At 49.3% G+C, this 13,576-nt stretch overlaps 4 protein-coding genes across 4 annotated transcripts; 2 read left to right on the forward strand and 2 right to left on the reverse strand.

Moving 5' to 3' along the window:
- Positions 1 to 3,261: 3,261 nt before the first annotated feature.
- N7539_008466 (uncharacterized protein) lies at positions 3,262 to 4,702 on the forward strand (the record flags this gene model as incomplete). Its single annotated transcript, XM_056938061.1, has 4 exons — positions 3,262 to 3,265; positions 3,313 to 3,798; positions 3,837 to 3,949; positions 4,022 to 4,702. The coding sequence occupies 4 exons, from the start codon at positions 3,262 to 3,264 to the stop codon at positions 4,700 to 4,702; spliced, it is 1,284 nt and encodes a 427-aa protein (XP_056786443.1).
- Positions 4,703 to 6,526: 1,824 nt separating this feature from the next.
- Positions 6,527 to 6,830, reverse strand: N7539_008467 (uncharacterized protein; the record flags this gene model as incomplete). Its single annotated transcript, XM_056938062.1, has 2 exons — positions 6,527 to 6,632; positions 6,670 to 6,830. 2 exons carry the CDS (start codon positions 6,828 to 6,830, stop codon positions 6,527 to 6,529), a joined length of 267 nt encoding a protein of 88 aa, XP_056786444.1.
- Positions 6,831 to 7,561: 731 nt separating this feature from the next.
- N7539_008468 (uncharacterized protein) lies at positions 7,562 to 10,950 on the forward strand (the record flags this gene model as incomplete). The annotated part of the gene is made up of 8 exons (XM_056938063.1): positions 7,562 to 7,651; positions 7,743 to 7,918; positions 7,975 to 8,200; positions 8,373 to 8,663; positions 8,720 to 8,948; positions 9,072 to 9,179; positions 9,246 to 9,423; positions 9,483 to 10,950. The coding sequence occupies 8 exons, from the start codon at positions 7,562 to 7,564 to the stop codon at positions 10,948 to 10,950; spliced, it is 2,766 nt and encodes a 921-aa protein (XP_056786445.1).
- A 424-nt stretch (positions 10,951 to 11,374) lies between these two features.
- N7539_008469 (Transposable element tc3 transposase) lies at positions 11,375 to 11,644 on the reverse strand (the record flags this gene model as incomplete). The annotated part of the gene is made up of 1 exon (XM_056938064.1): positions 11,375 to 11,644. The coding sequence occupies one exon, from the start codon at positions 11,642 to 11,644 to the stop codon at positions 11,375 to 11,377; it is 270 nt and encodes an 89-aa protein (XP_056786446.1).
- Between the last annotated feature and the right edge of the window lie 1,932 nt (positions 11,645 to 13,576).

Raw genomic sequence — 13,576 nt, forward strand, 5'->3', positions numbered from 1 at the left:
AACCCTAAACCCTAAAAACCCTAAACCCTAAACCCTAAACCCTAAACCCTAAACCCTAACCTAAACCCCTAAACCCCTAACCCGCCCCGAGTACAAGGACCACCCCGAGTACAAAAACCGCCTCGAGTACTAAAACCACCCCGAGTACAAAAACCGCCCCGAGTATAAGCACCGCCCCGAGTACAAAAACCGCCCCGAGTATAAGTACCGCCCCGAGTACAAAAACCACCCCGAGTACAAGGACCACCCCGAGTATAAGTACCGCCCCGAGTACAAAAACCACCCGAGTACAAAAACCGCCCCGAGTATAAGTACCGCCCCGAGTACAAAAACCACCCGAGTACAAAAACCGCCTCGAGTACTAAAACCACCCCGAGTACAAAAACCGCCCCGAGTATAAGTACCGCCCCGAGTACAAGGACCACCCCGAGTACAAAAACCGCCTCGAGTACTAAAACCACCCCGAGTACAAAAACCGCCCCGAGTATAAGTACCGCCCCGAGTACAAAAACCACCCCGAGTACAAGGACCACCCCGAGTATAAGTACCGCCCCGAGTACAAAAACCACCCGAGTACAAAAACCGCCCCGAGTATAAGTACCGCCCCGAGTACAAAAACCACCCGAGTACAAAAACCGCCTCGAGTACTAAAACCACCCCGAGTACAAAAACCGCCCCGAGTATAAGCACCGCCCCGAGTACAAAAACCACCCGAGTACAAAAACCACCCCGAGTACAAAAACCGCCTCGAGTACTAAAACCACCCCGAGTACAAAAACCGCCCCGAGTATAAGCACCGCCCCGAGTACAAAAACCACCCCGAGTACAAAAACCGCCTCGAGTACTAAAACCACCCCGAGTACAAAAACCGCCTCGAGTACTAAAACCACCCCGAGTACAAAAACCGCCCCGAGTATAAGTACCGCCCCGAGTACAAGGACCACCCCGAGTACAAAAACCGCCTCGAGTACTAAAACCACCCCGAGTACAAAAACCGCCCCGAGTATAAGTACCGCCCCGAGTACAAGGACCACCCCGAGTACAAAAACCGCCTCGAGTACTAAAACCACCCCGAGTACAAAAACCGCCCCGAGTATAAGCACCGCCCCGAGTACAAAAACCACCCCGAGTACAAAAACCGCCTCGAGTACTAAAACCACCCCGAGTACAAAAACCGCCCCGAGTATAAGTACCGCCCCGAGTACAAGGACCACCCCGAGTACAAAAACCGCCTCGAGTACTAAAACCACCCCGAGTACAAAAACCGCCCCGAGTATAAGTACCGCCCCGAGTACAAAAACCACCCCGAGTACAAGGACCACCCCGAGTATAAGTACCGCCCCGAGTACAAAAACCACCCGAGTACAAAAACCGCCTCGAGTACTAAAACCACCCCGAGTACAAAAACCGCCCCGAGTATAAGTACCGCCCCGAGTACAAGGACCACCCCGAGTACAAAAACCGCCTCGAGTACTAAAACCACCCCGAGTACAAAAACCGCCCCGAGTATAAGTACCGCCCCGAGTACAAAAACCACCCGAGTACAAAAACCACCCCGAGTATAAGTACCGCCCCGAGTACAAAAACCACCCCGAGTACAAAAACCGCCCCGAGTATAAGTACCGCCCCGAGTACAAAAACCACCCGAGTACAAAAACCGCCTCGAGTACTAAAACCACCCCGAGTACAAAAACCGCCCCGAGTATAAGTACCGCCCCGAGTACAAAAACCACCCGAGTACAAAAACCGCCTCGAGTACTAAAACCACCCCGAGTACAAGGACCACCCCGAGTATAAGTACCGCCCCGAGTACGAAAACCACCCGACCACAAAAACCGCCTCGAGTACTAAAACCACTCCGAGTACAAAAACCACCCCAATACTAAGACAACCCCAGGACTAAGACCCCCAGTACTAAGACCCCCCAGGTACAAGCACCAACCCGAGTACTAATTCCACCACGAACATAACTACCACCTCCAGTACTTCCTTAAGATCCCCCGTACCGACTCCCTGAATCGAAGGTTACCCCTTAGGGTTCCTTCTCTTAGACGACCTAGGGCCATTCTATCGTGAATCTCCAGCCAGAAGTGCAACAATCACATACGCGGATAGGCGCTTAGGCGGTTCCCTTATAGCTCCCACCCCTTCCCCAGAGATATTTGCAATGTTCAAGAAGTCACACAACCTATGTTCCTACCCAGAGCCTATCTCTGTGCTAGGTGTAACGGGCCAGAGCCCGATGTTGATCACGTGTGTCACGTGAAGGCCTCTATACTTAGGCTCCCAGGAGGCCCCATGTGTTTACCTTTCCTCAAGCTTTCGATAGACAGATTGTCGGCCACACCCAATTGAATCAAGTTCGGTCTGAGCCCTTCACAGAACAAACTTCAGGGCCAAACAGGCCACTCGATTATAGCATGCAGAAAACGTGAGGGCGTACCAAAGGTGGTCTCTCCCATACACGGTGTTGGTGAAAACTGCTCAACGATGAAATTGCTAAAACGGACGCACTTAGATTTGCTCAAACGTTGACGGTCAAGCATCATGTTTCTTTTTTTCATGACCGCCCGTGTTCCACTGATAATATTTACTTGGCCGCTTCTTGTTCAACAGTGAGAAGGTGCGCTATCTAAGGTTGGTTCTGAACGCTTCAGCTTATTTGCTCGTGCTGTAGTTCAAAGGCTGTTGATAAACAGCCATATTCGTTCTATTTTCAACACTACATTTTGCGCCGTCAAGTATGTTCAAATAACAGTGTTCAAATCAACACTGAATTTTCAACGGTCACGCCTACGATTTTTTTAGGACAAACTATGGATACCATCACCATTATGTGGCGAATTTGCAGGAATGAGCTGTGATTATTGAACAAACGACGATCAATTCGGTCCGGCAAATACAGAACACTATCAAGAATCTATAGTAAGGTCAGCTGACCATCCTCGGATACCGTTATTCATGTGGCATTTCGTACAAAGATGCTGTAGCTTTAAGGCTTCTCAAGATTTTGATGGAATTCACCGAGTCTGACCGGTGAAAGATGTTTCAAAATGCTCTCATTTAAGCTATGAGGTGAAATTAATACTATAGAGTATCAATCTAAGATATAGTGACAAATACTGGAATACTGGAATCCCGTTACTTGTTGATATCCGTATAAGTTGCGGTATTAAATCCAATATCTTCTCAGGGCCTCAATGACTTTATTTCAAGCAGTAAACCCCATGCAGCAAGCATACTGAGCTGAAATTACCCCCGATGTGTCCCGCCCGTCAACGCCAGAGGCGAACAACGGCTATCCGCCCCCAGTCAAGTTCCTCCGGTCGCTCGCTCTAGTCATCGTGCAACAGCGATCCTCGGCTTTCCGGATCATAGATCCCAGCTTCGAGGTTCGGCCTCCGGGAAAGAATTGGCCGCAGGGTTTTTACCTTCGCCATCCGCAGTTGAAAGGGCGACGGCTACGAGCGATCGATTGGAAGCGAGATGATCGGCAGATCGAAGAGAAAGTCCGACACTGGTTTGCCATCATTGGCCGTGAACTGGCCGATCCGGCCATCCTCCCGGGGAATGTATATAACATGGATGAGGCTGGAGTTCTTCTTAGCGTTCTCAACTCCCTCAAGGTGCTCGTCGGCAAAGACGATTTGAGAAAGCATCGAGGAACCACGGTGAAACGGACGCTCGTCACCGCGGTCGAATGCATTTCCGCCGATGGTCGCTCCCTTCATCCTCTCTCATTATCTGGCCGGCCTCCGCCCATCGTGGCTCGTGGACCACTCATGCCACCCCCGGATGGTATTTTGCCTGCTCCAAAACAGGCTATACGAATACAGAAATCAGTCTATACTGGATACAACATGTGTTCGATCCACAGATTCGAGAGCGAGCGGGCGATCGCCTCCGACTCTTAATCTGCGATGGTTTCGGTACCCACGAGTCTCTGGAGGTCATGAAATTCTGCTTTGCTAACCGCATAATCCTGTGTCGTGTCCCGTCTCATACGTCTCATTAACTGCAGCCGTGCGATGTGGGTGTCTTTGGTCCCTTGAAAACGGCATACCGGACACAGGTTGAGCAGGCATGCCGCGCTGGTTTGGGTACCATCGGTAAGCCACACTTCACCTATCTTTATGATCGCGCCCGAAAGGAGGCCCTTACACCCCGGAATATACGATCCGCTTGGTCGAAAAGCGGCCTCTTTCCATTCGAGCCGTCTCGCGTCCTTCGAGAGTTTCAAGCATCCCAGCCCGAGAAACAGATCGTGGTTCCTGTGGACTATGCAACCGTGTCCTCTGATCTCCGTTGCACTCCCAACACCTCTGACCATTTCTCTTTGCTTCGGAGCGAGGTCGAGCGAGACACTCAGGATCTGGACAACGTATGCAAACAACGTCTACACACACTGAGCCACGCGGCCGAAAAGGTCTTTGCTGAGCGCGCGTTGTTGCTGGAGGAGAACCGGATCGTATTTGAGCAGAATAATGGAAAGTCCTGTCGACAATCCACTGGCCAGACGGTCGTAGGACATGCAAATGTCATGAGCTACGAAGATATCGTTGAAGCGCAAAAGAAACGCGATATGACGGTGGCGAAAAAAGGTCCGAGGCGGAAAAAGAGGGTGAAAGCCGGGGACAAGCTGCTTACAAAATCGGAGGAGAAGCGCAAGGCGGCAAGAAATACAAGCGTGGAATATGAGTGATTATTGTTCAGTTCTAGATTGATAGTCTCATTCGAAATTATAGAATTTCCCCTGTTCGCCAATCATTGTGCATAAGTAAACCTACAGAACCCGCGGCCGTCAGTCGGGTTCTATATATTTCTCCCTATGTTACTCGCGTATCCTTATCGACTATGTATATAAATTATTAACTTAGTGTTACCTTGAAGTGTACTTATTTAGGCTTTGGACGTAGCCTGCTGTCACTAAAGGCATTTATCGTAAGTTGCTCGACGAGCCTACCGTTGACGACGCTGTTTTGTGGATGCGACATGAACTCTGACCTACGTTCCTGTGAGCGCCCGAAAGCTCTCGAACATGTGAGCACAGACCCCGCTATTTTGCAACCACTTTCATCAAGACCCAGCCTTGCTTTTAGTTACCGCTTCTCCCTAACGGCCGGCATCTTTCTAAACATAAGGTAAATCACATGAAAATTTTACGCTTTCAGAAAATGTCAACAAACAGACGAACCTCGTCATTGCCTTGTCCCTTCCACAAAGACGACCAGCTCAATAGTGACCTCGACGCATCGCCTGATCATTTACCAGGTCATCCCCCGGTCAAAGTTGGCGATCGTAAAAGCTTGTTCCACTTCATTCGCCAGGAATTCTGGTCAGAGGACCTCGAATCGATATCAGGCAGGCTTTGGTGGATGTCGAAGCACGATAGCGCCAATATTTCTCCGTTACAGCGAAAGTGAAGGGTCGACAGATCATAGTTAGCGAGGATCCCCGACTACATCTCATCTGGATCGACGACCGAATATTCCTTAAACCCCTTTCCCAGTATATAACGTCATACGCGTTCTGGGACACATTTATGAGCGATCCCTCTCAATATGGTGCTATAGCGAACCTCAGAGAGGCCGCGCTCGGGTATCTACGAACGTATCTCTACCTGATACAGTATGAATCAGATCTACGAGTCGCATAAGATCCGGCTCTCTGCCTAGTTCCCAAAGAAGTGACCTGGCCTCAGTTCTGCCAGTTTACTGCCCGTTTCAACGACATGACAAAAAACCAAGTTTCAGGCCGATACGGGGAGATCCGATTGACCCGACTGAACTATTATGCGCCCATTCTCCTAGGGAGAAGCCATTATCAACGTGAGAATTATCAGTATCGAGCGTATTTCGCTCGAATCCAGGGCCCTTTGATATCCACATTTGCTTTTTCTCTCGATCGTCCTCAACTGTATGCAAGTCAGCCTCGCAGCTTCCACTTCCGATGATAAATATTCGAGTGCTTTGTTAGTTGCGGGTTGCTTCTGGCTCAGCACTTTGATTGGATTTCTGACAGGTGCCTTCATGCTTATCCTAGTGTTCCTTTTCGTTCTCAAAGTGACCAGGGAGTGGAGGTTTGCGATAGCCCATCGAGCTTATTGGAAAAAGAGCGCACATGGGAGACTAGAGGACCTTTCATGAAAGATGAACTTGAATTATTTAAGGACAAGCATGATCTATTTAAGGGAGTCAAAACCTTTACGTGTAGGTACATGGATATATAAGGCAGTCTCATCCTGCGCCTTGCACTGGAAGGGTAAATCCATCCATCTATCCAACTAATTCACTGTACGCATGATGCTTCATTCTGGCGACATGTGTGCATTGGTAGTTGACGTGACACTTCATCGACAAAAAAGGCCCTCGAAAGGCCCACATGTACTAATGCAGAGTGTGAAGAAGATACTCGACTGCGACTTGATTACTCGGCAAGCTCTGGATTTGCCAGACCAACCATGATATTTCTTCAGGATTTGTGGACCGGAGCTTGGCAGCCAGTCGAACGAGACCAGCATGGGAATTCAACAGCCTGGCAGTATATGCTTTGCGTCGGCGATCGCTGCTTTGATTGTATAGACAATGGCGGGCTTCGGTTGCACACCTTGTGCATGGCGTCGTTCCAGAGCACTGCATGATGAATAGGATATTAGCTCTGTCCTCCAACCTGGGAACAACTGGGACTGTGACCTTGGTCTTCTTTTTCTGGCACTCTGTAAAAGCAAGAGAGATGTTGCGCCGAGTTTCTTTCTTTGCCTCTGTAACAACAGGCTCTGTCTCCTCCTTTTCCTTCGCAGGCAAGAGTCTGCGAAACTTGTTCTTCGACATTGCGGATGGGCGAGTGGGCTACACGCTGAAGGCTTCGACAAGACTGGGCCAGGAGAGAAAAACAGATTCTGGGAGATTAAGTGAGGATCTTAGGAAATGAGTGGCAATGGTTAAAAGGGGGTTCCCTTCTTGAGTACGGAGCTCTCTTTGTTTGCTCTACAAAGTACCGTGCGGATAGCAAACAAAGAATCCAGCCCATCGACGGTGACTCTAACACTCGGATTGGCCAGGGCTCGACAGATATGTTTTGGTCAGATCTAATAATAATTAGCATTGGATAATTAAGATAAACCAAGTTCTTCCGCTCTAGCGAATCCTTAAATTTGCTTCGGCCTCCAGGGTATCGCGATCAATCGACGCGCAAGACCGCCTCCACGGCCGGAATAATGTGATCCCGCTACCCGCAGCTTTCATCTGGCAAAGGTAACTTGAATAACGGTGATATTTGGGGAGGTCTATGAGGTTTATTATGATCAGCTTCTGTAAATAATAAGAAGAACCCTCTTAGGTTCAAGGGTAGGACGGATTATACATGGCTGTGAACTTTTCTCTCTGATCAGTGATAGTAAAAGGATTTGATAGCAGAAGTGACCGTAGGTGCATGCATGCTCCTTGATACCCCGCACCTGTTAGGGGATTCAGCCTCACGAGAAGCCTGAGCTGACCATCATCAATAAATGACTCACAGTCTACTCTCATCTAATGCATCACTCTGTTGAAAGCAAACTACGATGGCTAGCCAGAGAAAGTCGCACGTTTTTCGGGTGACGGGCCTGTCGAGGGAACAGCCCGACTGGGATCTCAAGACCGCATTACAAGAGGTACTCGACGACAGCTTCACCGATGACGAGAGATTACAAATAAAGACTGAGATCACAATCGTGCCTTCCATGCTATGAAAGCGACACGCAGAGGGTGGCGCTGGTGCAGTTCCGCGGTGGGGTGCCTCAGTTCCTCGGTGAGCTTAGAGTCCACCCTCTTGGGGACTGGCAGGTTGAGATGAGAGACGATGACATCAACTTTGACTGCCACTTCTTTGGATTTACCCAGCTCTATGCGCCGGAAGCTAATGAGCCAGTGGTTGCAGAGTAAGGACTTATTATCTGCATCTAGATGGTGAATACTGACTGATATCGCATGATAGTGTCATTGCGATTACCGGACTCGACGGACATGCGTATGGATCGTGGCAAGGAAGAGGAAATCTGGGCCGGATGAGGCTCCGTGACTTCCTGTCGAAGGATCTTCCACAGTGCCGCACGATGATCTACGGGTACAACTCCAAGCTGTCGGGCCACGGAGTCGACACGATCCTCGACTACGGGCGGGAGCTGATGGAGGAAATCAAGAAAATTCGGAACACGAAGGAGGTAGGAGCTATCGGACTTGTCTCTGGACAAGAAATTAGGACTAATCATTCGAGCAGCTCCAGTAGAGGCCTCTGATATTCATCACACACAGCTTCGGAGGCATTATCTTGGCTCACGTGGGACTACCATCTGATTTAAGGTACTATATTTATATGCTGACATTAACTTGCAGTGCCTAGTGCGGGCTATCAAGACGATGGAGGGAGACCACCCGGCGATCATGTCGCTGTATCGGGCCACGTACGGCATGCTCCTTTTTGCCATCCCACATAAAGGATTAGTGATAGACGATATCCAGCAGATGCTAGCCGGTGATAAGAGCCACCCGAGAGGGCCACTACTGCAACGGATCTCCAGCAAATCCGACCTACTGATCCACCAGCTGGCAGATTTCCAAAATCTGATCCGAGATCGAAAAGTGGTCAGCTTCTACGAGACGGAGCAGACAAGACGGTTGGTATTGGTACGCATTGGTCTTTATCAGAAACAGGCTATGGCATGTACTGATGATCGAAATAGGACTCGGAAAGCGGACGATGGAAACGTACCGGAGATTTCATAACGACGGTTGGCGCAGACTCGGCTCTTCTCCATCTTCCCGACCATGTAGAAGATAAGGTGCCTCTGCATGCAGATCACTCGATGTTGGTCGAATTCGACACACGCAACACGGCCGGGTATCGAACAGCACTCGATAAACTGCAGCAGTTCTCCAAGGATGCGCCCTCAGTGGTGGCGGCGCGGTTTAGTGAGTTACATCCAAAGATAGAACATGAGCATCTCATCAATCTAAGCACCCTGGTCACGCGACACCGAGGCTGAGAATGAATGTCCTGCCATTTTCTGGAAGCTCTGACATTAATCTCCCCAGACCTACGCGATGTGCATTACGAACACGCTATGTCCTCCATATCGTTCGGCATGAAAATTCTGGGGAACCAGGTGGGAATCAATTATGGAGTGATTCACCTGCCTTCAGGTGGGATTCTTAATGCATAGGCCCTTACAGTATCTAGCCAGGACTAATGACCGTTTCTTGGTGGAGACCAACAGAAAACCCCACCACCGACACGTCCGAAGCCTCAGCCATGCTCCACGGTGCCTTTTAAGAAGGACCCGATGTTTGTGGGCCGTGAATCTGTCATCAGTGCGATCAAGGAAAGACACAAGGAGATCGGCCAGAGTCATGAGCGAGTGGCATTGGTAGGGTTGGCCGGCGTCGGGTGAGCGGTCGCATCAGAAAGCATATTGAATGATGAATGACTGATCTCACTGGCGTTAGAAAAACGCAGACAGCCATCGAGTATTCCTGTCGCCTGCGAGAATCCACACCGGACACGTGGGTTTTTTGGATCCACGCGAGTAATGCGGCGCGGTTAGAACAGGGCTATCAGCAGATTGCCGCAGTCGTGGAGATTCCGGGACGGGACGATGCGAAAATGAACATCCTCCAGCTCGTGTATCAGTGGTTGCGTGATGCACGCAATGGGCGCTGGCTGATGGTGTTGGATAACGCGGATGACGATGGGATCTTTTTCAGCAGCAATACACCTGATGAACGAGGGCCACTGGTGAGGTTCCAGCTGCAGGCCGCCCATGGATCAATGCTGATCACGTCGCGAAATGGACGTGCGGCACGGAACCTGGTGGGGCGAGAGGGTCATGTGATCGAGGTTCGGCCAATGAACGAGGAAGAGTCCCTCGCCCTTTTACAGGCACGGATTCCGGCACGCCAATCTGGAGATTCTGGAGAGCCTGGAGCGGACGAGAAGGCGCTGGTCGAGGCACTGGAATATATCCCACTGGCAATCACTCAAGCGGGGTCTTATATTGCCAACCGGTTGCCCCTGGTCACTGTCGCGGTATACCTGCGACTTTTCCATGAGAGTGAGTCGAAGCGGACGCGGCTTCTTCAGAATGAAGATTCCGTGGATCTCCGGCGCGAGCCCAGCATTCGGTATGCGGTGATCACAACGTGGCAGCTATCGTTTAAGCAAATTCGTCAGCAGCGGCTCGCAGCGGCAGATCTCCTGGCGTTAATGAGTATGTTTGATCGAAAGGGAATCCCCGAAGATCTGGTGCGCGACTCTGATCAAGATGAACTGGACTTTCACGATGCGTTGACGCCGCTGCTCAGCTATTCCCCGATCCGACTGGAGAGGAACGAACAGTTGGTCGATATGCACCGGCTGGTACAATTATCGGTCCGGGCGTGGCTAGACATGCACCAGCAGCTCCACGGGTGGCAGGCCAAAGCACGAGCGATTATGGCACGGGTATTTCCAGATGGGAACTATGAAAACTGGACACAATGTCGAACGCTCCTTGCGCATGCCAAAAGCGTGCTGCAGCCTGCGTGTGACGTTGATGATGAAGACGTATTGAATGCGGCGACGCTCTTATCTAATTTCGGGTGGTTTCTAGATCTTCAAGGAGCTCACACAGAGGCAGAATCAATGCATCGATGGGCATTAGCAACACGAGAGAAGGTGCTTGGGCGCGAGCATCTTGACACGCTCACCAGTCTCGTTAATCTTGGCTCCGTGCTTGAGAGGCAAGGGAAATATGAAGAGGCGGAAGCGATGCATCGAAGGGCGTTAGAAGCACGCGAGAAGGTGCTTGGCCGCGAGCATCCTCACACGCTCACCAGTGTCAATAATCTTGGCTTAGCGCTTGACAGGCAAGGGAAATATCAAGAGGCGGAAGCGATGCATCGGCAATCTTATACTGCGATCAGTCTCGATGTCTAGGTTTCTCCGATTACCACAGGAAAATGAAGAGGCTTCTGAATTCTAGACTGGATCTATCGCAAGTACAGTAGAGCAGCATATACTGTATATCGATCAATATCTAAACTTCATCAATCCGTTTATTGCTCTTTATCCTCATAGGTTAATCCAGTCCTGAGCCGAAATTACTTCCACCAGACTCATGTTCCACACTTGGCCAACAATCCATCTCCAACGTCCGGACACGTTTAGGCGTGGCTGACGTTTTATGTGTGGCTCACGCTTAGGTGTGGCTGCTCGCTTAGCGGCGCTAGTACAGTGACGTTCCAAAAGTTTTTAACACACTGGCCTACCCGGGACCCACTTCCAATTTTCTGCCGGACAGAAAACCTCGGGCAGAAACTCTAGACACAAAAGTGATTGAAATCAACATGCAATTCAGCGCCTAGTAGGCAGTATACCAGCCATCAGAGTCAATAATAGCCTGCACACGATTCGGCATGGTCTCAGTGAGGTGCCCTAGATGTTTAATATCGATATTCTGCCAGGCAATCTGCGCGGTTTCCACCAAAATTTGCTTTGTAGTATCATTGTTCTTCATGTGAATCAGATCAGGCCGCAGCTTATAGATTTCTGCCTTCAGAAGCGACCAGAGATTCTCAATTGGATCTAAATCTGGCGAGTGCGACGGCCAGACCATACACTCAATTTCCATGTCTGTAAGAGCATCGCGTACAACTAGTGCAGTATGAATTGGTGCGTTATCATGCATAAAAATTCCACCCGCTTCAGGTATTGAAGTTGGCAAAATGCGGCGGTATAGCTCCTCGATAGGTAACGAATCGATTAATACCGCCACGCTCAGAAGTTGGATCTCCGAAGTCCAACCGAGCTCTCACGTACGCGTATAGGGTAGGCGGTAGGGAGTGAACCAGGCGGTCAAAATCGGTGTGGGCCCAGTGTGTTAAAAACTTTTGGAACGTCACTATATCTTTCATACAACACATTACTCATTTGTATTCTTTGCAGTGTAATCGCATTATCGTTATTTTTATTTCTTGTACCCTTTGTGTGCCAAGACTGTCACCAAAATTGCTATGCTCCCAGGCAATATGATTATGATAGGCTCAGATATCACTTTTTGGCCAAAGGTAGACGAAACGATGCAGCCTTCCCTTTCTTGCCCATCTCAGACGTCTTGGTTGATGGTCTTGGCGTGATCATCCTCAACAGCAGACTTTCTAGCAATGGGTTCTGATCTGTAATTCGGCACGCTAACAGGTTGTAATCCGTGTTTGAAAATTGAGCTATCAGAAAAGCATTTGATGATTGTTGTGTCCGCAGCTTTGAAGCAATATTCAAGATGTATGTTGGGAGTGACTGGCCTCGAACGCGCAGGTACCTGGTGGGCGTTTCATCATTTAGGGCATTTCATGTCACCGGGATGGGGGTTACTGCACCTTTGATCAGACGACCTAAAAGTCTGTTCTAGGCCTATCGTGGCCCATGGCCATTCTCTGAGACAAAGGGCCATATAGCATAGCTAAGTTTAGAGAGAGGAAACTGAGACAAATGGAGATATAATCGACCATCTACAGTATGTACGTATGTGTGCAAGTGTCAGTCACCTTTAAGGTCCCTGAAACGAGCACGGGGGCTTATGCCTTGAGCGAAGAACGGGAGGTATGCTGGTCCGACTGTACTTATATATTCAAGGTCATTTACACTTCACTTTCCGTATTATATGAGTTATGGCTTGGGATTTTATTTGAGGAAAGCTTCACGACTAGAGGGAAACCAGACGCAGACCAAGGTCTTCTTCCCTCAATCCAGTCCACCAATAAGAAGCAAAACCCAGGGATTCTCTAACCTTGCATCTTGAGTGGTTTATTTAGCCTAGTCACTGTTAGTTGAGGTCACTGGTACATAGCTAAGTATCCGAGGCCTCTGGAATGCTTGACTCTCCAAGCCAGGGAATGACTTCATTATGCGGGATAAGTGCCTGGGGTATGAAATGTGTTTTGAAACTAAGAAAAACCCTGACATAAAGCTTATAATACTGTATGAATGAGCAAGTTAAGATGAAAATGGAGCTAAAGCTGCAGGATCAAACATCATTCTCGTCTTTTTAATGATCTGTTCTATTTGCAAGCTTAATTTGCCGACAATTTATACTGCAATTCAAAGACCCGGAAAACACTAGCTTCGCCATGAGGAATGAAACACATTCCCCGCGACGCAAAACATCAACGGCAATTTTTCTGTCGTCTGATATAAATCTCGGATTTCCTCTGCCGCTTGATTCGTAATTCGTATCAAGTCGGCCACACACATCTTCAAGTGTTGCAAGACCATCTTCTAACACGCTATTTCCTCCCAGTCGGCTGCATACTGCATAGGAATGTAAGTACCAAGAAGTTGCTTTAAGACATCCGTTCAAGCGTCTGAACAAGGGGATCAAGGTAGCCGCAATAGTCTTCCTTTGGTTGTGCTCCGTGTCTTAATTTTTCAACATTTGCGTGAAATGGGCTTCATGCTAAGGCTCGAGTTGGTAAAAGTCATTTGATAAGAGACTTGCCGGTGGGAGCGGGTAAAGTGGTTTGAGACACAGTTCAATGAGAGCCCACGGAAGGATTTCTACCCATAT

Source organism: Penicillium diatomitis (assembly GCF_028827545.1).
Source record: "Penicillium diatomitis strain IBT 30728 chromosome Unknown utg000013l_segment0_segment0, whole genome shotgun sequence".
Classification (NCBI taxonomy): Eukaryota; Fungi; Ascomycota; class Eurotiomycetes; order Eurotiales; family Aspergillaceae; genus Penicillium; species Penicillium diatomitis.